This window comes from Bactrocera tryoni, chromosome 3 (genome assembly GCF_016617805.1).
Source record: "Bactrocera tryoni isolate S06 chromosome 3, CSIRO_BtryS06_freeze2, whole genome shotgun sequence".
Classification (NCBI taxonomy): Eukaryota; Metazoa; Arthropoda; class Insecta; order Diptera; family Tephritidae; genus Bactrocera; species Bactrocera tryoni.
In genome coordinates this window covers 23,640,774-23,663,811 of record NC_052501.1, presented here as the reverse complement: position 1 = coordinate 23,663,811, position 23,038 = coordinate 23,640,774, and the positions used below count along the sequence as shown (strand labels likewise).

General features: G+C 34.0%; 4 protein-coding genes across 8 annotated transcripts in view; 2 read left to right on the top strand and 2 right to left on the bottom strand.

Moving 5' to 3' along the window:
* The window catches only part of LOC120772074 (14-3-3 protein zeta), a 47,432-nt gene extending 33,538 nt beyond the window's left edge, over positions 1-13,894 (bottom strand). Inside the window, exon 1 of one of the 3 annotated variants that reach the window (XM_040100468.1) lies at positions 13,791-13,894. The gene's annotated coding sequence lies outside the window, so the exon portion shown is untranslated. Of the gene's footprint in view, positions 1-11,265; positions 11,350-13,790 lie in introns of those variants that run through there. The other 2 variants (XM_040100464.1, XM_040100466.1) reach the window with 2 other exon arrangements.
* Positions 13,895-14,442: 548 nt separating this feature from the next.
* On the top strand, positions 14,443-15,510 carry LOC120772258 (mRNA turnover protein 4 homolog). Its single transcript, XM_040100761.1, has 3 exons — positions 14,443-14,567; positions 14,648-14,895; positions 14,951-15,510. The coding sequence occupies exons 1-3, from the start codon at positions 14,540-14,542 to the stop codon at positions 15,443-15,445; spliced, it is 771 nt and encodes a 256-aa protein (XP_039956695.1). The 5' UTR covers positions 14,443-14,539; the 3' UTR covers positions 15,446-15,510.
* LOC120772257 (SAGA-associated factor 29) lies at positions 15,451-16,662 on the bottom strand. The gene is made up of 3 exons (XM_040100760.1): positions 16,484-16,662; positions 15,799-16,420; positions 15,451-15,738 (listed from the first exon to the last, which is right to left on the bottom strand). The coding sequence occupies exons 1-3, from the start codon at positions 16,520-16,522 to the stop codon at positions 15,524-15,526; spliced, it is 876 nt and encodes a 291-aa protein (XP_039956694.1). The 5' UTR covers positions 16,523-16,662; the 3' UTR covers positions 15,451-15,523.
* Positions 16,663-17,107: 445 nt separating this feature from the next.
* Positions 17,108-23,023, top strand: LOC120770209. 3 transcript variants are annotated; one of them, XM_040097464.1, is made up of 8 exons: positions 17,108-17,180; positions 17,866-19,211; positions 19,272-19,406; positions 19,488-19,619; positions 19,678-19,739; positions 19,814-20,496; positions 20,559-20,719; positions 21,645-23,023. In XM_040097464.1, exons 2-8 carry the CDS (start codon positions 17,914-17,916, stop codon positions 22,384-22,386), a joined length of 3,213 nt encoding a protein of 1,070 aa, XP_039953398.1. In that variant the 5' UTR covers positions 17,108-17,180; positions 17,866-17,913; the 3' UTR covers positions 22,387-23,023. The 3 variants fall into 3 exon arrangements, with proteins under 3 accessions (XP_039953398.1, XP_039953397.1, XP_039953396.1); XM_040097463.1 differs by lacking the exon at positions 17,108-17,180 and adding an exon at positions 17,195-17,438; XM_040097462.1 differs by lacking the exon at positions 17,108-17,180 and adding an exon at positions 17,618-17,698.
* The last annotated feature ends 15 nt before the right edge of the window (positions 23,024-23,038 follow it).

Below are 23,038 nucleotides of genomic sequence, written 5' to 3'. Positions count from 1 at the left end.
GAAATGTGTTTGTATGTATGTGTAAGGTGGCAGCACAGCAGTTGGTATGTGCATTAATTTATTTGTATATACATATATGTATGTGGACAGGCGCTTTGTAACAATTAACATATGCTCACTGGTTAAATAGCAGCAGCAGCAACAGTAGGAGAAATGCACATAAAACAATAGAACAAAGGATAAAATGTGAAATGCAAAAAGGTCTATTATCAACTAAGTACATACATATATGCATATGTATATATGCATATATACTGATGACGATATGTATGTCAGTTATAAAGCTTGTAATCCGTGTTGATGGCCTTAAGCCAAGGAAAACAGTGAAATGTTCCAGCAGTAATATGTACTTGGCGTGAATTGCCTGCAATCAGTTTGGTAATAACGGTATAAATGCTTCTGCCGATTATATGAAATGTGTGCGGAATTAAAAGTGGTGAGAAAGCAATTGGACGATTAAAAAAACGTTAAGCCTAAAAAAAGCTAATTGCTGCAAGAAAAAGTAGACATACATATGTATATACACAGGGTATTATGGTACATGTTTCTGATGAAATTTTCAAGATATGCTACAGTGGGTCAAAAACTAAATCGGACAAGGCATAAGTTACATTTTACTAGTAAAAGTATTTAGTATTTGCTGATTATTACAACAGCTTCGAAGCTACAATATTCCCACAAATAAAGTTAATTCCGTACAAAAACATGATTTCGATCGTTGAGTTTGTATGGCAGTTATATGCTGTAGTGGTCCGATCTGAATAATTTATTGGGATATTGTAGCGTTGTCTTTGGCAACAATCCATACCCAGTTTTGTGATAGTTTATCAAGTAAAATAGTTTTCCATACAAAAACTGGATTTCAATTGTTCAGTTTGTATGGCAGCTATATGCTGTAGTGGTCCGATCTGAATAATTTATTCGGAGATTGTGGCGTTGGCTTGGACAAAAATCCATGTCCAATTTCGTGAAGATATCTTGTTAAGTAAAAAAGTTTTCCATACAAAAACTGGATTTCGATCTTTCCGTTTGTATGACAGCTATATGTTATAGTACTCCGTTCTGAACAATTTGTTCAGATGTTGAAGCATTGGCTTGGGCAGTATTCCATGTAAAATTTCATGAAGATATCTTGTCAATCAAAAAAGTTTTCCAAACAAAAACTTAATTATTATGCTTCAGTTTCTTTGATAGAAGAGAATATAGAAACACTAATATAGAGAAAACTGATAGAATCGATATTAAACCAAATATTATGGCGAGCCTATGCCGTATTTTACTTAAACATTTAAATTCTATTTGTCCGAATATTATGTTCAGCCACTGTTGTATGTATCAGACATACATACATACACAAATGAGTACATAATTAATTCATAAGGTCGAAAGCAATATTTATAATTTTTTAATTCTGTCTACTTTCATGCTTCAAGTAATATTTTAAGGGATATGAGAGGACTTTGCTTTTAAACAGAAGCCCGAAAAATCACTCAAGCGATGATGTATAGTAAGCGAGTAAGTGGAGACGTACACGTGCATGTGAAGGTAGAAAAAATACTCTCACAAAAAATAACATAAATACAAAATGCTAAAAACGATATAATACACAAGCGTGCAAACTTACACACTTCCTTTTGCGCATACTTAAAAAAAATCAAAAATAAATCTCACCAGGTGAGTTGGTGTACCAAAAGGACCGATTCCATCGAGTGAAGTAAATTTATAACGGGCGGCAAAAACACAAAGTGGCAACAGCATACATATAAATATGTATGTTTGAAATAAAGCGGCCGTCAATGGCGCTGTCGAAGTGAAATGGAAAGTGAGTCAGCCAAGTGAAGGGAAGTTGGTTGACGTGTGCCGAAGCAGTCTACTTAAATTACGATATTTTCTAAAGACCCACATTTACCAATAATCCGTATTGTGCACTCAACTGTGGGCTAAACACATGGTTACCTCTGGGCAAATACAAATACATAACGACATATATATGTACATGCATTTGTGTATATGTTGTAGCTGCAATATATAGAGCGACGTTATGAAGCTTTGTTTGGTGTATTTAACTCAAGCGCGACGTTCTGGAACAAAATATTTTTTAGGTGTGAGCAACCCTTGATTGATACATACACGCATACTTACACATTACAAGACATAAGAGTTTGTTTGTACATATGTAGGTGTATATAAGCAATATTAAGGGCAGTACAACCAAAAATAAATTGTATTACCTAACGGAGCGCGAATGTTGACAAAAGCTCAAACAGGTGGAGCCAAAGAGCTGAAAGGCTGGCATGAAACGTTTCATAAAATTTACACCAAATATAGACATGAAGCAACAACTAGCCACAGTTTTAGCGGGTTTGTCATGTGATTGATGACACTGAAGTTTGTGGTTGATTAGATTTAGATTTTTCAAAAGGGCTCGTTAGGTGTTTAGACAATAAATTGATATTTTTTAATACTCTAAAGTAAAATTATGCTCGAAGAGTTTCGAATTTTTTCGGAAATAGTGATTTTTTTCGAAATTTTAACATTTTAAAATGTGTAATTGTTTTTGTAATATCACAATACAACCTAAAAAAACACTCGGATTGCTCCAAAAATATGGATTTTTCGACACTTTAAAATTTTTAAATGTGTTATTGCTGTTGTAATATCATAATGCAACCCTAAAAAGGTTTCCGATTGCTAACAAAATATGAATTTTCCAAGCTTTTTAACGAATTTCGATTATTCAAAAATTAAAATTGTTCGAGGATTATTTGTAAAGCTTATCTCGATTTGAAACAAAATAAACACCATTTTTCTTTTAAAGAAAAAAATTTTGCTGCATAAACAAATTGAGTCTTCCTTCCTACCGACTCTTTTGAAAACGTTTATAAATGCTGTAGTTCCCTAAGCACGCATGTTGCTTATGAATATGCATGCAGGGGCTTAGCACTGTGTACCGCATTAAAGCCCTGTCAACCTTCGCCAAGTTTAGCCGCAAGGCTGCAAAACCCAAAAGGGGAGTGCGAACAAAATGAAATGGAATAAAATGAAATACATGCTAGCTGGCTATTTGGACTCTTCTTTTCGCGCTGAATCATCACTCTGTCTGCGCTGTGTGGCATGCTGGCGCTACTCTCATCGACTATCGTTACCCAGCTGATGTTAAGCAGTCTTGTTCTCACAGTGGGTGGGAGAGTCGCATATACACGTACACAGACCCACCTAGGTATATGTATATGTGCGTTTGTGTGGCATAAAATCAATAAGGTGTCCTTGCGCAATTCAGCTTCTCGTGGATTTTCTTGTTAAACAACAATAAAAAATATCCATTTATTGAAAATGTAAAATTAATGAAAAATTTTTGAAAATATTCGTGTGGGGAAACCGCAACAGCATAGCAACCGTGAACATATGTTAGTTGCACAAAAACAATAACAACAAAGGCTACTACCGTAGCGATTTAGGACGAATAGGCGCCCAATAAAAGAAATAAAGAAAAGCAGCTTTTAACATCACGTGACACCGTCACACACAGCTAACTGTAAGCAAGCAACTATAAGCTGTAATAGGTCAATAGTGTTAACTTATTATTAGGAAATCTTATAAATACATATAGAAATCTCATAAATGAGTAATACAATAGTTAAGCGCCTACACGTTCGACTCATAAATATTGTATGCCACATTGAAGGATACCACACCATCCTTTTCCATCACTTTCTTCCACGTAGGGGTGGATAAATATTCAATAGGCCAATCGTTAGACAGGTTGACGCCGTCGTCTCTTTCCCAAGCTGTTGAGTATGTTGGTCATATGGTGAATTTCGCTGTGAATAGGCTTTGAGCTTTGAGGCGTTTACGTGATTTCCATAAGCGACATTGAAAATTTATGCAGCAATGAAATATTGAATCATCTTCACTTCAGTGCCATGAAATGAACTTCAATAATAGATGACTGTCAAAGATTTCGCTTATGAAAGCATTTACAAGGCGTACGTGTCAAAATCAAGGTAAAATATAAATATATTCAAAGGATTTTGGGTATTGACGCATATAAAAGCTGCTTTTGAGCGCAGATTTCAGAGAATGGCGTTATTGGTCGGATTTATTTTAGCACAAATTAAAAGCTACGGCATTGCAGTACGGCGCTAGTTGCTTCATAGCAAACTATACCAATTCTTTATGAACAAAAAAATAGTACTTTTTTTTAATTTTGAAATTTGTTTACAAAATTTTTTAAGTTCAGATTCGTTTCTATAAGAAACAACTTCTCTGAAAATGGTTAAAATTCCAGCATATCAATGTATCCTGCGTGCCGATGACGGTCTACGTGTCAACGTGATTAGAACGGACCCGGAATTTATTCGACCGAGGTTAGTCAAAATTCTTTGGCGAAAGTTTTTTGTCGCTATAACAACAACATATTCATTAGACACGGCAGTAATTAAAAGTGAAGATATTTGAACCATGCTTCGATCCTTCTAATGAGAAAATTCCTTTATATCATCATTCACAGTTCGTTCTCTTCCACTGCAACATCCAACCGTACTTTTTCAAAACCTGTATATTATGAAGTATAGTTTGCGCTTGAGTTTGATGCAAATCAATTTCGGACTACGAGTCGACAAAATACAAAGTTTTCAGTCTGAACAAAGTCATTACTTCTCAGTTGCAGAAAAGCGAATTCTCCCATTATGACAATCAAACGAAACTGAATTAATTAAACACCTCGCATACAAGTATTGAGCGGTCTTCTGCACAACGCAAGTAGTACATACCATAGGTAAATAGGAGGTAACCGATGCCAGAGAAATAAACGAGCCTATTAGCCAATACAAAGGCACACTTTACGCAAAGCACTTAGATGCACTTTGCAGAAATTAAAGACATTACTTCCATGTTAATAAATAATATTACCAACCAAATGAGTAAAAGAGGTAAAAGCTGTTATTGATAACATAAGTGATGCAACGACAGCTGCACTGGTCACATTGGTGAAAGTAAATACAGTTGATTAATTAATAAATGACTATTACATAATAAATTAACTGACGATTGCTATTTATACACATACATAAGCTAATTAACATGGCATAGCATAATATACAACCAGATCAAATTTAAACCGGACTGACAAAAAATTTATGTATTTTTTACAAAGCTTTATTAACGCCTTCGGCTGCTTTTGAGAGAATACATATAAGCATGCCAAGTTTAATTGAATTTTCAAACACTTGTCATAAGCCTTGACTGCGATAGCCTTCAGTGCCTTTAGGAAGTTTTCGTTTCTTTATTTTTTTATGGAGCGCCATTCACTTGATTTTTGGACGATTTCGACGTCGTATTCAAAAATACAGGTTTCGTCACCAGTAAAAAACCGTGTGATGATTATAGGGTCCTCAGTGTGTCAAGTATTCCTTATCTCTTTTGCGACCTCTACCCGACGATTAAGGTCTTTTGGTACAAGTGTAAGTAACCAAAGTGTATTGAGTCGATTCACAAGACATGTTGATGTTCTCTGCTATCTATTTCATACCAAGAAGATACTTTTTCGTTTTTTCCACATGGATAGAAAAACGAGTCGCACCTTTGTTGATGACGATAGCGTAGAAAAAGGCAAGTTTTTCGATGACTTCACAACCTTCACTGCATGCTTTGTGACACTCAAATACTTGTGTTCGTGAAAAAGTAGATTCCTCAAAACACCAAAACACTTCTGCAACATTTTCAACGATTCCTTAGCCGTGATTCCATTGGAAATACTCATAGTCAGGCAAACTTGTTGTTCAATGTTTTTTAATGTAAAATCGCCATCCAAACTTTTCGCGTCTTAAACAAACAACTGTTAAGCACACACTAATTGACATACTACTATATGGAGATCAAACTTTAGGATTCTAGGATTTTTTATCTGTGCTGTTTGCGCGCGCAGTTTAAATGGACTAGTCCGAGTCAAATTTGATCAGATGTTATGTCAACTCATATAACAATGTATTTATTTATATGTATAAATATATATATGTACACATATGATAACTAAGGTATGTACATGAGTACATGAAAACTATGAGAATTGCTGGGTAAACACAATATGACTGTGCCACAGTATATTTGGAGGACAAGAAGTAATTACGTATATGCTTGCGTCACTGCAATAATTCCCAAACAAATAGAACGCAAAAGCAGAAATGCAAATTAAAAGTTATATGCAAACATCATTTATGTGCATAGACACGGAAAGGAAAATCGAACAATAACTGAGAGGCGAGTGTGGAGGAAATCGTCATTTTGTGCGCTAATTTGCAACTTATTGTCGAGCAATTAGTGTCCAGGAAGTAAATGCATACATATTTAACTCTACATTACATACAATATATGTGTATATTTTTTTATAAGTATGTATGCATACAGTAGAACAGTAGAACCAGAATTAAGCAGTCAACTATTTCAACTACCCAGAATGCCTAATTGACGCCACCTCCCCTTCTTTATGATTACATACGTACATATACATATTTACATATGTCAATGAGTAGGGAGGATATAAAAGTGTATATATTACGTTTTTCAAAGTCAAGATCGAATATGTAGACAATGCTGTTAGACGATATATGTATTTCTTTTACACAATTTGTATGTATTTGATAAGCAATTTGGTCTATTGTTTGTCGTGAATTAATTTCTTTTTTTGCTGACACACAATGAGAAATTGATTTACCATACTTATTTAGTAGATGGAAAATTAAAAAAAAAACACATAAATTACCAATATATGAGAATTATAATTAAGTTTTTTAAACTAATTATTGTTAGGTTGATTAAATATCTTCTTCTTCTTAATTGGCGTAGGCACCGCTTACGCGATTATAGCCGAATGATTAAATATATTAACGTTATTTACACTAAAGCTAATTCGATGACATTTCACCGACATTTTTTTGTTTGTTGAATTGAAAAGTTATGAGCAACAGGATGGCAAGTCTATCAACGGTATTAATAAATAAGCAAAACAACAGCTGATTGTCTGTCACTTACTGGCATTTCATTTCTTACGCGAAATTTTAATATTTTTTATAAAAATTAGTTAAAATTTAAATTTTCAATATTCTTTATTGAATTTGCAACATTATTTCTGTTCAGTAATTTACTATAAATGTTCAGCGAAAACCCGAACTGTAATAAAGTTGTAAGTGCTACCTTTTAATTACGACGGGCTCGTGTATTAAATAAAAAAAAATTTTGTTGTTATGGAGCACTAGACACTAGATATGATCGCAGTTGCATTCTTCGTTGTTGTGTGGAAAATAACAAAGGTTAGAAATACACAGCTCGCCAGGGTTAGGCCAATTTCTGCTTTTATGTAGAGCTAAAATTTCCAAGTGTACTAAAGCACTCGAAACCCCATATGTATGTAAATATGGATGTATGTTAGAAGAAAGATAACAGATCGCAAGTACACAATAAAGAGAAAGCGTTTTCTGAGAATTATTGTTCCAAAGCATGATTCAATGACAAATAAAATCAAATAAATAATTCAAATTTCCTATCTCGTTAAGCACGCGTTTAGAACAGAATTAATAAAAAAAATTACAAACAAAAAACTGACAAAAGAGAAGTGTTCAATAGCGAACAACAAAAGTATAAAATACTGACAGCAAAGCTAAAAATAAATGGTTTCTAGCCGCAATGAAATGATCTATGTAAGAAAAGCATATGTATATGTACATTTTTATGTATGCTTGTGCATATATACATATGTACATATAATGTTATGCATATAGTTATATTTAAACAAACGACTATCGAAAGAATACACTTCTAAACTTTAGAAAATAATACAAAAGGAGAAACGAAACTACAGATGATTGTGAGAGCATACACGAATAGTTTTCATATTACTTTTCCGCGTCATTTCTTCTTTCACCTTTTCGTTATAAAAGACTAAAATCTATAGCAGACAAAATAATTAGCGCTTAGAGAATGTGAAGTGTCGACAAAGAATATTTTTGAATTGTCTCTTCGACTAGCCAAAGAAAAACTACCGGCGAAAATCAATTTAATAAAAACAAGCACAAAAATAGGTGCAGTTTTGTAGCGAATGGCAGGCAAAAGTTTTAAAGAAATTCTTAATTAATTTTTAGTTGGTTAATACTGCAGTCATAGTTTCGAGTGGGTTACGCTGTCACGCTGTGGATCGCCGAATCGTAAAATGGTAAAATGAAAATATGTTGCAAATTTTAAAACATTAACAGCGGTTGTAGCTATCCAGCCAAGAGAATTTTCCAAGCATAATTTAGAACAACATCAATACGAAATTTAGGAAACCAAAAGGATAGTCCCTAAAAAGTTTTCTTATAATACACCGAATATATCATAAGAACCAAACCGCCGATTTTAACTTCTTGGAAATACATAATAACATATTCTAGCGCTAATTTCGAGAAATGTGTAACTTTCCGTAAGAAAAAATGAGTAAATCATTGGAAGTGAGTAGTTGAGGAAAAAGAGAGCATATCTCAAGCAACGTCCCATATGTACGGGTATTCAAATAAATTGGGAGATACATGCGCCTGGTGTTTTTCATTCGCTAAACGTAATAATGACAGTTTAAACTAACATTTGGCGAGTAAATTATATAGAAAATAAATCAAAATGAAAGAAAACATTAAATTTAAAATAACGTGAATTCGCTACTACACCCTAGTGCAAAAGCCATGCGCATTATATCAATTGAGATACTATATTTATAATAAATTTAGTAAGTACGACCATTGAATGACGGTACAGAGAGCGCCAGAGCGGAAAGTCAATGAGCTATTGTCGCACCATGCCTGCAGTGAAATGTTAACGAAATTACACAAATCAAATCTTAATGACGGTTTGTTGAGCAACAGGAGGGTTGAGGTGTACCGATAATAAATGAAATGATAATAAATAAAAAAACATTTCGTACTACGAGTATGCTGAATTATTTACTTCAAGTTATTTATGTTAGTATTAGCTGCATAAAGTAAATACAACTAAATGAAATATTCAAGCAAAAATTCAACAAAACTACAAAGGTATTATTTTTACCATAATTCGAAAATCACATGTCAAAAAGCAGTGAGCATTGCTATGAGAAATACATGGTTGAAACGAGTTACTACGATGAGCACGAAAACCAGCAGAGCGAGAGTGCCAAGAACGTTACTCATTATGAGAACCGAAGCAAATAGTACGATACAGGTCTGGTGGCATGTACAGTGAAGTCTACTTGAGGGGATACCACTGCTATACAGTAATAGCAGCAACAAAATAAAATTTAAGCGAGAGTCATGAAATACTGATATATTCCATATATTCAAGTACGAGAGCACCACCGAGCACGTACCACAAACGGCATAGCAATAGCAGCAGCAACGGCGAACGAGGCGACAAAGGTAGTGCCAACACCAACACCACCAACGCCAGAGAAGAGAGACCTACATACATACAGTTCATGCATACAAATATATGTACATACATATGTACTTAAATACGAGCATGAATGGGCGGATGTATAGTTTGAGCGAATGCAAGCTAAAAATTAGATGTGGGGATACAATGAAATTTTATCAGAACGTCGGCGACGACGAGGCAACGCAATGACTTCAGCCCATCGACGAGGTGGAGAACTCAATAAATTTCTACAGCGTTCTTATATGCAAGAAGAAATAACCGAATAACGACTTGGTAGCAAAGGCAAAGAACAACGACAACCGCTCGCGAACGGTCTTCTGCACATACGCATTTTGCCGCATATTTCAATGTATGTAGTACATGTAGATATGAATATTTACACATACTTATAAACGAATTTTTAAGTTTGTTTGCGTTAAGAAGATTATGAATGTATGTATCTATGTATGAACACAGGCATAATACACAAGGTATAGTACGTGCCACTATGGATAATATTAGAAAAAGTGGACAAACTTTGGCTACATACAAAGAATATGTTTAGTTAAAAGTTATTATGGAAAAAGATGTATTATAATAAAGAATTATCTATCTACTAGATAGAAATATTGTTGGATAGTCATATGGAATGGAGGGAAAAACTGTTTAGAAACTCCAACCGTGACAACGCTTGCGTCGACGTCTGCGCCACTTTCTGTTGACTCACTTGTATACGCTTCAAGTTACCGCAGTATACATACGCATAGACATATACCATATATAAACATACATTTGTATGCATATGTGTGAATGAACATACATAATTTATATTCAGAAGTCTTTGCAAATATTACGAGTAGAAGAGCTTTTCTACCTAATGTGTATTAGGGTTTAGGATCATAGTTATATCAACCCGTTGTTGAACTTAGAAGCATTTCATTGAAAACTCACTACACAAAAAAACATTGTCGGCATTCTTTATCCGTAATTAGATGGCAGTATAAAAACGGCAAACCGTCTGCAAACATGGTTAACTCGATAGGCGAATCCAAGTTGGTAAGGTAAAGAAAATGTGGTAGCAACTACAAGCGCAAGCCATGCCAGCACAATCAACAACAACAGCCAACAGCCAACCGCTAGTCGCCTGTCGCCACCGCCTTGATTGCCAAATGTGTGTTGCCCCCCAACTTGGCGGATTGTGGATAACGGCGAGTGAACAAACGAACGAGGAATTTCACATATACACGCACACAAACACACATTCACATACACACTCTTATTATTTAAGTTGCCTACTATTATGGGTTCCGCCAGTGAGGCGGTGTTGTTGTTGCTTTTTTACTTTGCATGCTGTTGCTGTTGCTCTACTCGCCGCCGCGGTCGTCAGTACTTTTTGCGTAGTATTTTTATCGATCGAGTTAAACGTACATATGTATATATGTGTAGCCACACCACACCACACCACATTTATTATACTAGAAAAACCATGACAGCGCCAAAGGTAAAAAAAAAGCAGTTAACGCCATAGATTTTGCAATTATGGATATACATATACATATGTATATTATTTACGCATAGTTCATCACAGCAAAGTCCACTAGTTAAGTAAAATCGTTAATGATTTAAAAGTGTGCCTTTCGTCACTTTGAGCCATATACATGCACATACATACATATGTACATATACAGTACATACATACAATAGAAATTTCAATAAATTCGTTTCTTCTATACACAAATGCCAAATGCTTTTAATTATACAACGTTTTATCACTTCGTTTTATTATTTTTCACTTTTCTCCATTAATTTTCATTTGCATTATGAAGTAGGTAAAAATTATATTTTACTTACTTTTGCTTCAATTGAAATGACGACAACGACTACAACGACGACAACGAGAACGAACGACTGAAAGCGACGACAACGACATACGGACGATGGAAACCACTATGCTGAGGCTACGGCCAAAAAGAAAACTATTCAACTTGTGCTTCTCGCGAGAATAGAGAACATAGTGCGCGTGTGCAGAGCGGAGCTGAGTCAGTACAGTAGAATTGCCAGATGTTTCTGGCCTGGCTTACGCTAAAACAATGTGGTCAGTAGTCTGAATACTACTACTAAACTCAAATATATATTTTATCAAAATTACACTAGATATTTAATACACGTGTATTTCAGGAATTCAGGAAGTATGCAGCCCCTAAAAGCATGCTGCTATTAACCGTAGCGGAACCGAACTCACATCCGTTTAAGGACTGCCACCACATTTTTATACACCAAACTATTTCCGGAAAGCTTTACATAATACTATTTAAGAATTGCTATTTTAAATGGATAATAACTTCACCAAACCAACAACAATAACCAAAACACAATTATCAAAAAATTTTACTAAAAAATACAAAGTCTATAAGACATTAGGTGGCATCTCTACGCATCAACTAATCAAGCTCTTCTCCATTAGTGCTCCTACAATGCACTCTAAAAAGAGCGTAGCTATCTGAAAAATTCGCGGTAATATTCATTTGTGAGTACATTTGGAGCGAACAAACCAACGAAAAAGAAATTCGCAAATAAAATTACATCGAAAGTACAAATCATACTATACAAAGTTACACAAACCATAAAATGCATAATCAACTGGCGGTATTGCGATTCTTTTGCTTCTACAACATCCACAATTATGAGCATGTAATATATTCTCAATTCTACATTTTCATTCCAGGACTAGCACATGCTCACAGCAAGGTCGCTCTGCAAAAGTGTTGGCAACTCTGAGATACTATATTTAAATGCCCTTTGTATACACAATAAAAAACAACAATTGCTTAAAATCACAATGCTTCTTATCAAAGTGAATGAGATGTGAACGATAACAATATGAAGTCATTGCATTTTGAGGCACCACAATTAAAGAAACTTCATATTTAGTACTTATTTCCATACAAAATACAAAAATAATTATATTAAATATTAAACATATGTATATTTGTTGATATATATGTACATATAGTATAGTGTAGTACAGTATGGTATAGTTTAGGATTTAGAAAAATTTCATCTGCAATATCAACAGATCACGTGCTGCATTGACTGGCAAACACATACACAAGTGCAATAACTTTTATAAATACAAATTTACGCATACGTATAAGTATGTATATGAGTAATTGTGGCAGTAGTCACACTGTTTTGAAGCGGGGCAACAAGGGATTGAAATAAAATATGCAACCGGCTTATTCATCCGCCTTCTGAATAATGCATCGCCCAACCGAACTGATGATACATCGACTACAACGCTTATACAAGTACATTTCATACAGAGGCCGTTCAATTGTTGATAATTACACTTCAATTGGTAAAGCATGGAAATAGTATTTATCAACATTATACATACATAGGTATTAACATGTAGCAAAGTAACATCATATAAAATCAATCTCATCTTATAATAGAATTATTCAAGAATATGGATGCACCGAAGCTAAACTAACCTTCAAAATAAAGAATTTTCAATATAACTTGATTTTGATAGTTCACCAGCTTTATAATATAGTGGTCCGATATCGACGATCCCGAAAAATGAGCAGCTTCTTGTGTAGAAAAAACCGTAAGCACCATATATTTGTACATATGAATATTTTAAAGCTTTTAATAAACATTACATATATAATTCATACATGCAGATGTATGTATATAAAATCAACGAAAAAATTAATGATAAATGATGCTTTTGAAAGTAAGTGGCGGTGTATTATTTACTAATATTAACCACTAGAAACATATAAAACGATATATGTCGAAATATGAATGATTGCTTGTTGAGGCATAGGATATACTATGCAACCCTGTTTCCCCAATTATCACTGCAGTATTATTGCGGCATGACCACTCTGTACCGAGCTGATTTAGCGCATTACGTCATCATGACTACATGGTTAGCTGCGTCGCAGCCGGGATAACCATTTGCACCGCCAAATTCCGATTATCCATTAGCAAAATTTTTTTATGCAAAACGGTAAAGTTGATTCAGTTAAAATCAACTTTTAATTGAACTACTTATGCTCTATGGAGAATAGCGCCTCCTTTCATAACAATGACCAACTTTGCTACAAGGCGAACAGTTCCTTAACATTGCAATACAATACATTTCGATGTATATTTAATTAACTCTTTTTGCCATTATATTAATGACCTTTTCGTATTATATTAATGGCATATACATATGTTATACCTGCCTATTCCACCTGCTCATTTTTTCTACCTACACAACCGCACTTTTCATATTCTCTAAACACTTTATACACATTTGTATGGCAGATAACAAAGTCTCATAACAATTCATTGCGCATTCAATATACATATTTAATACTTACCACTCAATTTGCAAATTCACCAACAATTTAATTTAAAGTTTATTTCAATTTTCACAATTGCGACAGACAAACCGATTTCTTTTCCCACGCGTTGACGAATCGATGACAAATCTGAGACAGGGATGGGAAAACAGGGTTGCGAACTTCGGCAAAACAAAATGTAAATTTACATTTATATCTTATATCTACAAATATATTATTATACAAACCATATTATATATCGCTTTAAGCAAAATATTTATATCTATAATATTTCAATACTTTTATAATTATTATATAAAATTTAACAATATTTATTGGTAAGCATTTTTCATATACCTAGTACTATCAGAAACTTCCCTGATCTACATATATAATCTATTACAATTATAATACTAAATTTACACACTCTACAAAATTATTCTAATAGATTATTTGCATTTCTAAGCATTTGAAATAGCAAAAATTGTGTTTAAAGATACAATACCTATTATTGGACTCAAAGAATAGTTTTTATATTATTTACAAATTGCAAACTTTATGGTGATATGGACTATTAATGAATAAAACCACAGAGTGTCGATAACATTTAAATCATCTGATATTTTTTAAAACAAGTATCGCAGTGTCGATATACACTTTGTATTGTAAAATGTTTTTTCGATAATATTTAACCATTTGAAATATTGCACGTGTTGTATCGCACAGTAAATTTTAGCGTAAATTGAGAAATACACCAATTTGTTTCCCAAAAATAAATTAATTTAAAAATGCCACGCTCCAAAAGGGATAAGAAAAGTATGTTTATATTAATGAAATTTCAATAACGTTTGATTTGCTTCCAATAACTTATTTGTTTATGCGTATTACTTGAACAGTTTCGTTGACCAAGACTGATCGGAAAGGGCTGGCATGGAAACAAAAAATTATTGAAGATATTCGACACTGTGTTGAAAAATATCCAAATATTTTTGTTTTTCAAGTTCAAAATATGCGCAACAATCTTTTAAAGGATCTACGTCAAGAATGGAAAACAAATTCTCGATTCTTCTTTGGTAAAAATCGCATAATGCAAATCGGATTAGGACGCACAAAAGCTGAGGAAATAGAAGTAGATCTTTATAAGGTAAATATTTATTTATATTTTTTGTATGTATTGCTCTAATGGTATCACTGTTTAGCTTTCTAAGCGACTGACAGGACAAGTTGGTCTATTATTCACAGAAAAATCAAAGAAAGAAGTCTTGGAGTGGGCAAAAAAGTACTGGGCTGTGGAATATGCTCGAAGTGGTTTCAAAGCAACAGAAACTGTTGTGTTGCCAGCAGGTCCTCTAGAGGAATTCACACATTCCATAGAACCACATTTACGATCACTGGGAATGCCAACAAAACTTCAAAAGGGTGTTGTAACGTTGTATAGTGATTACACTGTGTGCGAAGAGGGTAAAGTGTTGACACCAGAGCAAGCGAGAATCTTAAAACTGATTGCGAAACCCATGGCCAAATTTCAATTAACAATGAAATGTTCTTGGACAAAGGAAAGCGGTTTTGAATTGCATGTTGAAGATGATATTAATGACGACGAGGATAAAACAGACAGTGGCCAAGGCGATGATGTAGAGGATGAAGAAATGGATCAAGATGAGTCAGACAATGAAGATGATGATGAAGAGTAGTTTAATTGTAAATATAGATTTAATTATTACATTTTATTTTATAAGATAAATTTACTGAATATAAATACGTTGTTTTTTTTATGCTGAAGAAACACTTCCACTTCCACCACCTCCACTCTTCTTTGTTGGTTTGTAAGCAATGACATACCGTTGAGCTACTGGTAATGGATCAGCGTATCCGTTTGTACAAGATGAGTCTTCAAATAGCACCAAATAATCCTCTGTGGCTGTCTGCGGCAAACGGTGTATAATAGCTTTGTAAAAACATGTAGTTTGCGGATAAAGTGCCATGACTAAAAATAGGAGATATATCAATATATATATATATTTATACGATTTTTGTCTTGACATACCAACTGTGTCTTTTGGAAACAATGCATGGCCATCAGTTTCTGGATTAGCTCTCATCAACGGCAGTGGTATAATCTTACGCTTACTTAATACATGACGATCCTTTTGCTCTTCATCTATATCGATCACATCATATTTGTTTTGCCTGTGTAAGAATTGCACAACTTCTGCTAAAATCCAATTTTCGTCATCTTCTACACCTTTGACTAAAGCCGCTACATTATCACCAACTTTTGCAATGTAATTGCTTTCCGCTGGCGTAGCGCCACATAAAGGAGGCACCTTTTCACCCGGCTTGCTTACAAATAGAGGCAAGGTCTGTGCAGAAATTTGAACCATTTTCATAAGGGCTCCTCGACGTATGGCCTCCTTATTACCAGCATTGCGGGCAGCAACGCGACGTTCATTTCGAATATTCCGAATCTCTTGTATTTTTTCTAAAGCACCACGTATAGTCGCCTCTTCATGAGAAGCATCTTGCAGTCCCGTTTTGAATAATGTTTTCAACTTTTGTGGTGGAAAATTTGATTGTTGTGCGCGAAGTATACTATTCACATTCGCCTCAGAACGCCTACGTTCCTCATCGATTTGATGAATGAGTCGCTGCAAATCTTTTAAACGGTCCTTAAAGATATTGTAAATGTTTATTATGAACATTTAATAAAAAGAGCTGACGTATATATGTACCTGAATTTGTAGAGCAGCATTTTCAGCAGTTAGTGGCATCTTTGAGTTGTCTATATTAAATATTTTGTTTATTTAGAGGTTGCAATCGTTTCCACGGTCGCTACTTTCAAATTATCAAATTCGGATAAATAATATACAATTGGCGAAAAATATTTTCAAGTTTGTAATAAATGTAAACAAACAAGGATGTAATTATATTATCGATATATTTTAACTATCTCAAAAACGGTATAAGAGCTTACACTTTTATTATGAATTATGTATTTTTTGTATATTAACTTTGCAAACCTTTTAAATTTGTAATTTTGATATTTGTAATCTTCTCTGAATTTCATACGAATGAAATGCTTGTCAGTTGTAAAAATTCATTTAATGATAATGATAGTTTACACCAGACACCGTAACATATCTATAAAAAATTCTCCTCATTCACTATATTTATTTAAGTAATCTATGTGAAACACTTTTTAACTAGAAAACATATATTTTATGTACATTCAATTTTTGTTTTTTTTTTTTTTTTATGAATAATCGTATTAATCGATATTCTTTAATCGATGGCACGGGTGGTACCACAAACTTTGACAGTTTCATTGCCCAGTGGCAATGCAACTTCACCTATTGCAAACAGATAGATCACCGCAGCAGAATTTTGTATAATTGTTCTAGGATATTTTAATTAGATTCCGTGATAAAGGTTTATAAAGAATAATATTATCGAAATGTGTTTAAATTTAACTAATATTGGCTAATTAAAATATTTTGTAATCTATTGGATTAATTATTTGGTGTTGAATAATAGCGTACATATGTGTGAAGAGAAATCAGCGGCAACAATAACAGGCGCGCGCTTTTCACTACGCTTTGAGTAATTTTTTTTTATAAATGTGAACATCTGGCTGTAAATTGCTTATACAAACCTACATATAGATAGTGAAAGAATTTTTTAGGATTGGTAAATAATATAAATGAATATTTTTAGATTTGTATCAAATTAGTTTTTATAAAATATATATTTATTTTGATAAAGTATGTTGAATGTAATATGTAAAGTATTGACTATCCTAATATTGTAGTGCATTGTATTTGGGGTAGAGTTAAAAATACCTTCCTTACTGCAGGTTATTTCAAAAGCTGAGTGCAATTTTTTGAAGTATGAGCGCAGAAAAACGCTTCAAAATTAATAATAGCTATGAATCTGAACCGTCTAGTGGTGTAAGTGGTTTCCAAATTTTCTCAATTCTCCACCTAAATACTGTATATGTAGCTTCATTACTTAATATGCATGCTCTATTTTTTCATTATATTAACATCTACATCTTACTTACATTATTTATATTATTTGGAAGTTTGAAATATATTTATATTTTTCACATTTTCAGTCGTCTCTCTCCGAGCCACTGGAGTACAACTCAGTTTATGACGCAAGTATGCATTTACCATATATACTGAAACCACCATCGTATGAAACTGAAGTTATAATCCAAGCAGACGGCAATTATTATATATCAAGTCAAGAAAATAAAATTCCACTCATATCAGCAATGTCCAATTCGTTGCCAGGAATATATGAAGAACCATCACCAAGTAGAAGCAATGAAACTGTTGCAAGTCGACCAATAAGCTTAGAGTCAGCATTTAAAGGTTTTACAGAAAGTCCTTATGGAAAATTGCAAAGGCAATTCTTTCCTACTACTTCTGTATCTGCTCACCTACCTGATTCGTTTGAAAAGCCAGTTCCCACAAAAGGCAACACCGTCTTTTCAAGATTCTATGATATGATTGTCGAGGAAAATAGTTGTAATGCAGTTGACATTCAGTTACTGAACGAAAAGGTCTCGCCTACAGAAATAGATGAAGTCTCTCAAGAAAATGGCGTCGATTATTTGCTTTCACTTAGCAAAGAATTAGAACCTGTAGCTTCATATCACCAATCTCAGCCATTGGCAGAGGTCGAACTATCGTTTAATGGAAAAATAAAAAGTCTGACTCCACCCACAGCTGATGAAAAAGAGGGAGAATCTACTATTGAAATTCAAAGCCAACTTAATCAATCCTTTATTCTTAAAAAATATAGTAATGAAAAATCACCAGACTTGTTTGGCGATGACGATGACGATGAAAATGAAGAAGACGTGGACACATGCAATTATGAAGATCGCTACAAAGCTGAAGAATTAATTGAATTTGTTGGGACAGCTGTTGATGAAGAAGCAACGGAGATTATAGAAAATGAAAATCAGGTGGAAATTGTTTCACCAGTCGCCATTGCTATTGACAACGCAAATAATGATCAAAATACCGTTGAAGCATCTATGGACACAAGTGTAAATAAATCAGTAAACTGCCCAACTGAGTCCAGTTTCGCTGACGAGCAAACATGTGAATTGGACTCACAACAAACAGATCAGCCGCGTGCAGATAATTACAGTTTATATCGCGAGAACTGTCGTCGAGAAAAGGAACTCTTACGCCGTATACGAAAATGTTTGGCCGGTATACCACCACCTCCATCGGTAACTATACCACAGTTGGACATGTTCAGTGCTGTGATAAGTCGAAAACAGGATATATTGGATTTTACTGTCGATATCAACTCCTCAAGTAGTTTAGGTGCTGGTAGTACTTCAAACACTTGTGCCAGCCTCTTCAAGCCCACACATCCGATTGATGAGACGAAGGAAATGGGTTGGCGACAGGTGCTTGGTGTCAGACAACATGGTCTTAGGTAAAGTAATGCGCTTGGCATACGTGAAAAATTGTTTGTTATGTTTTTTTTTTGTTTCAGTTTTAACCTATGCAAGGCATCTGAAAATAATGAGTATTTGGGCTTGTCTGTAATTGAACGCTTCATTGGTGCCGAAACAGCGTCTTCATATCGTAATTCACCATCTAGCGCCAAAAAGCGTAATGCACGTATGAAGTGAGTGAACTTATAAAAAATAGTTGAATCTTTTATCCTACCTTTTATCGTATAAATTCTGATATTCGTTTTATTTTTCAGATTACTGACACAATCCCCTGGAAATCGTTTAAGCCATTTGGCTAGACGTCGTGCCACTTTCTCTTCAGCGCAGTTGGCCACTCAGAAATCAAATAGTTTGCGTGGTCCACAAATATTGGTGGATGTTCAAAAGTATGTACAACAATCCTTATCCCAATGCAATTCCAACATTAATCAATCTCTCTTGTAGGAAGAATAAAAATCGGCGTAAAAATACACCAAAACGTATGACTCCAGGCAGCAAAAAGAAAAGTAATTATCTAAAGTCTTAATAATATATATTAATATAGTAATATTTTAATATTCGATGTTTCTTTTTCGCTTAGATCGCAAGACGCCCTCATCATCGGCACGTAAACGACTTTTTCGTTGTGATCTCAGTAAACCCGGCCCGTCGCGAGAATCTTCGAAACGCGCACTGTTTCAAAGCCCGGCTAAGCAAATGGAACAGAAACAGTCCGTCCAAAGACTGATGCCCAGCATTAAGCCTGAAATAGCAAATCGTGTTGAGAAATCAAAACGTGCACTTTTCTCACCCGACAAAGGAACGGAAAACTCAAATGCAAATATGCTAAGGTCGAATGCCGCACAGCAAAGTCGTTTAAGTACACAACAATTTGATTCGATCTTTAAGCGCAAACGTTCAGCCATCGACGACGACGACTCCGCTGATTTACCATCACAAAGCAGTAAACTGTTTCGAGGTGGTGCTGAGAATTTAACACCACGTGCCTTAAAAATTAAAAGTCAAAGCTTTTGTATTGGGGCTGGTTCCTCGTCAACACTGCCTACGACCACTGCGATTTCTGGTTTAACTTGCATTGCTGGTGTTGAAACGCACAATTTAATGGCTAGTAGAAGCTCAGGTCTCGGCAGTAGTGTCACTTTGTTTGGCAGCACAAGCGCTTTATCGTCTGGTTCAACAGCCATGAATAGCGGTGCGAAAATACAACGTTCGCACTCGGAAATGGTTGCACAAACAAGCAATTTAACGGAGAATCAACGGAAGGTACACAGTGAAATTATTTATATGCTGAAAACAAATTTTATTTCAATTATGATTGATTGTAGAAACTTTTGTGGGCAGTGTCGCAAGCGCTGCAAGAGAAGAAAATCACCATGAAACACGAAAGCTTCAAACAGTATGCAGCAGTATTGGCTAGAGTTGTGCGGCGTATCTTTCAGGAATTTTTTCAAAAGAGCAGCACAAGCAACAGTGAAACGTTGTTGCGGTAAGTTTGTGTGTTGTAAAATGAATTGCATACAGAGTCGTAAATAATGCTTTAAAAATAAGTCAATTAAATTTTTTTTATTTTATAATCCCTAAAAATTTAATTAAAAGTAATGTTAAATTTTTAAACCAATCTCACAAATCAGATTAATAATTTATTTTTAATTCTAAATACGGAATTTAAAAATTTAACTCTAAGCATATACTAACAAATTAAAAAACGCAAATGTTTTTGAATTTACTCTTTTCGCTTTTGCGCCGTTTTTGAACTACAGCTCGTACCACTATCTTTAATACTTTATACTGTTCGCTAAATTTACACATTTAAATTGTTTATATTTTCTAAATATTTAATCCCACTTTTTGGTTGTTAATTTTTATTTAAAAAAATTTGGATGTAAAATATTTTATTTAAAAAATGTTGGATTTAAATTAAAATTTAAAATTTTTTTATTTAAAAAATTTTGGATTTAAAATAAGATTTGAAATTTTTCCAAAAATTTATAAAAACAAAATTTTAATGTTTCCCAAAATTTTTTTTATTCCAAAATTCGCAACCAAAAAATTCCTTTGGTATTAAAAACTGAACATTTTATTTTTTATTTAAATAGTAAAAATTTTAAATGGGATTTAAAATAAAATTTTAAATTTTCCCAAATTGTTTTTTATTAAAAAATGCGCAACCAAAAAACTCATTTTTTTTTTTAATCCCAAAATCAGTATTAAAAATTTTAAATATAATTTTTATCCCTACAACTTGAACTAATCCAAACAGAAATTAAATTTTAAGTTTTTAATTCCGCTTTTGGAAAGATTTTTATATTTAATCCAAAAATTTTTTATTAAAATATTTACAACCCTGTGGGCCAAGAGATTGCATATATTGTGTAGAAAAATATTTTCAAATTCATATAAATTATTTATAGTCTGGCCAAACGGTATGTGCACAATGTGATAGGCGGACGCAATGCAGACGATATTTACCTACATGCGAAAGCGAAAATTGCACGCGAGAGAAGCGAATCCAATACTCGTCTTAGCGGTTATATTGGGCCAGAGGAGTATCGTCGTCGTAAAGACACACAAAAACAACAACAGCAACATGAGGAGCAAAATAATTCATTTAGTCAAAACACCACGATCTCAGCCTCAATTTCGAACATATTTTCGTGCGACAAATCAATGGACTCCTTCTGCATGACGAGTGGTTACGAGACAATACCCGCCTCCAATACAACAACACAATCAACTTATAGCTCCCAACTTTTCGATAGCAACTCAAACCCGTCATCACTTAAAAAACTGCCCGTACAACCGAATGCCTCGCTACAAAATAGTTCTTCCAAGAATAATATGTGTGGCTTAGCCTTGCGTGAAAATGTCAATTTCGAAATCGAACAACAACGTCGTTCTACACAAAAGAATTTCACCGGCAAAGATCAACGCAATGTCAGTCCATATGCCAACGCTAATAGTCATTACTACCACAATAACCACAGCAACCAGCTGATAGCAAGCAATATTAATAGCATACCAATCGCACCAGTATTGTGTTCAGCTTCCATGGGAAAATCGCAATTGCAAACGAAGAGCATGTTGTCCGCGGAAACCAGTGTGTTACATCCAGGCTCAACGAAAGTGAAGCGACAGATAAGTTTCGATAATTAATAATACCTCTTTCACAGATGCTCTAGCATTCGCTACTCCACTCACCACCATCATTAGCTGTAGAAAACCCTTAGTTAAATTGTGGTCTTTTGTGGAATATCTAACAAATGCCAACACTGATAGTGTGTTAGTGGTCATTTCCAAATATATAAGACAGTCTTGAATTATTAAGTAGTTATAAGTAATAATTAGGAGAATTTGCAATGTTTCTAATATATGCCTGTAAAGACCCAACCAAGACCCCATGATGATTTCACGTAATATTTAAAATTTCGTTTTAGCTTCCGATATAATGCCGTATTAGGAAAAGCAATCTGTACTCGTACATACATACATATGTATGTATGCAAGCATATACATAAATACAATATTATTGATGTTGCGGTGTTTGATTAATTTCATACAAGATGCATGCATACATACATATGTATGTAGGTCTTAATTGCAGAAAGCAAACGGTTCAAATATATGTACGTCAAAAATACACCATTTCAAAAATGGTTTGGCGGCATAATTGTCTTGTTTCTAATACATACTTTGAAAATTACATTACTTAAGACTTTTTATTGCTAGTTATCTTCTAATGCGGCCCAGTACACGAAAAAAACGAAAGTGAATAAAGACTTTTCAATTTAAATTAAGCTGTGTTTTA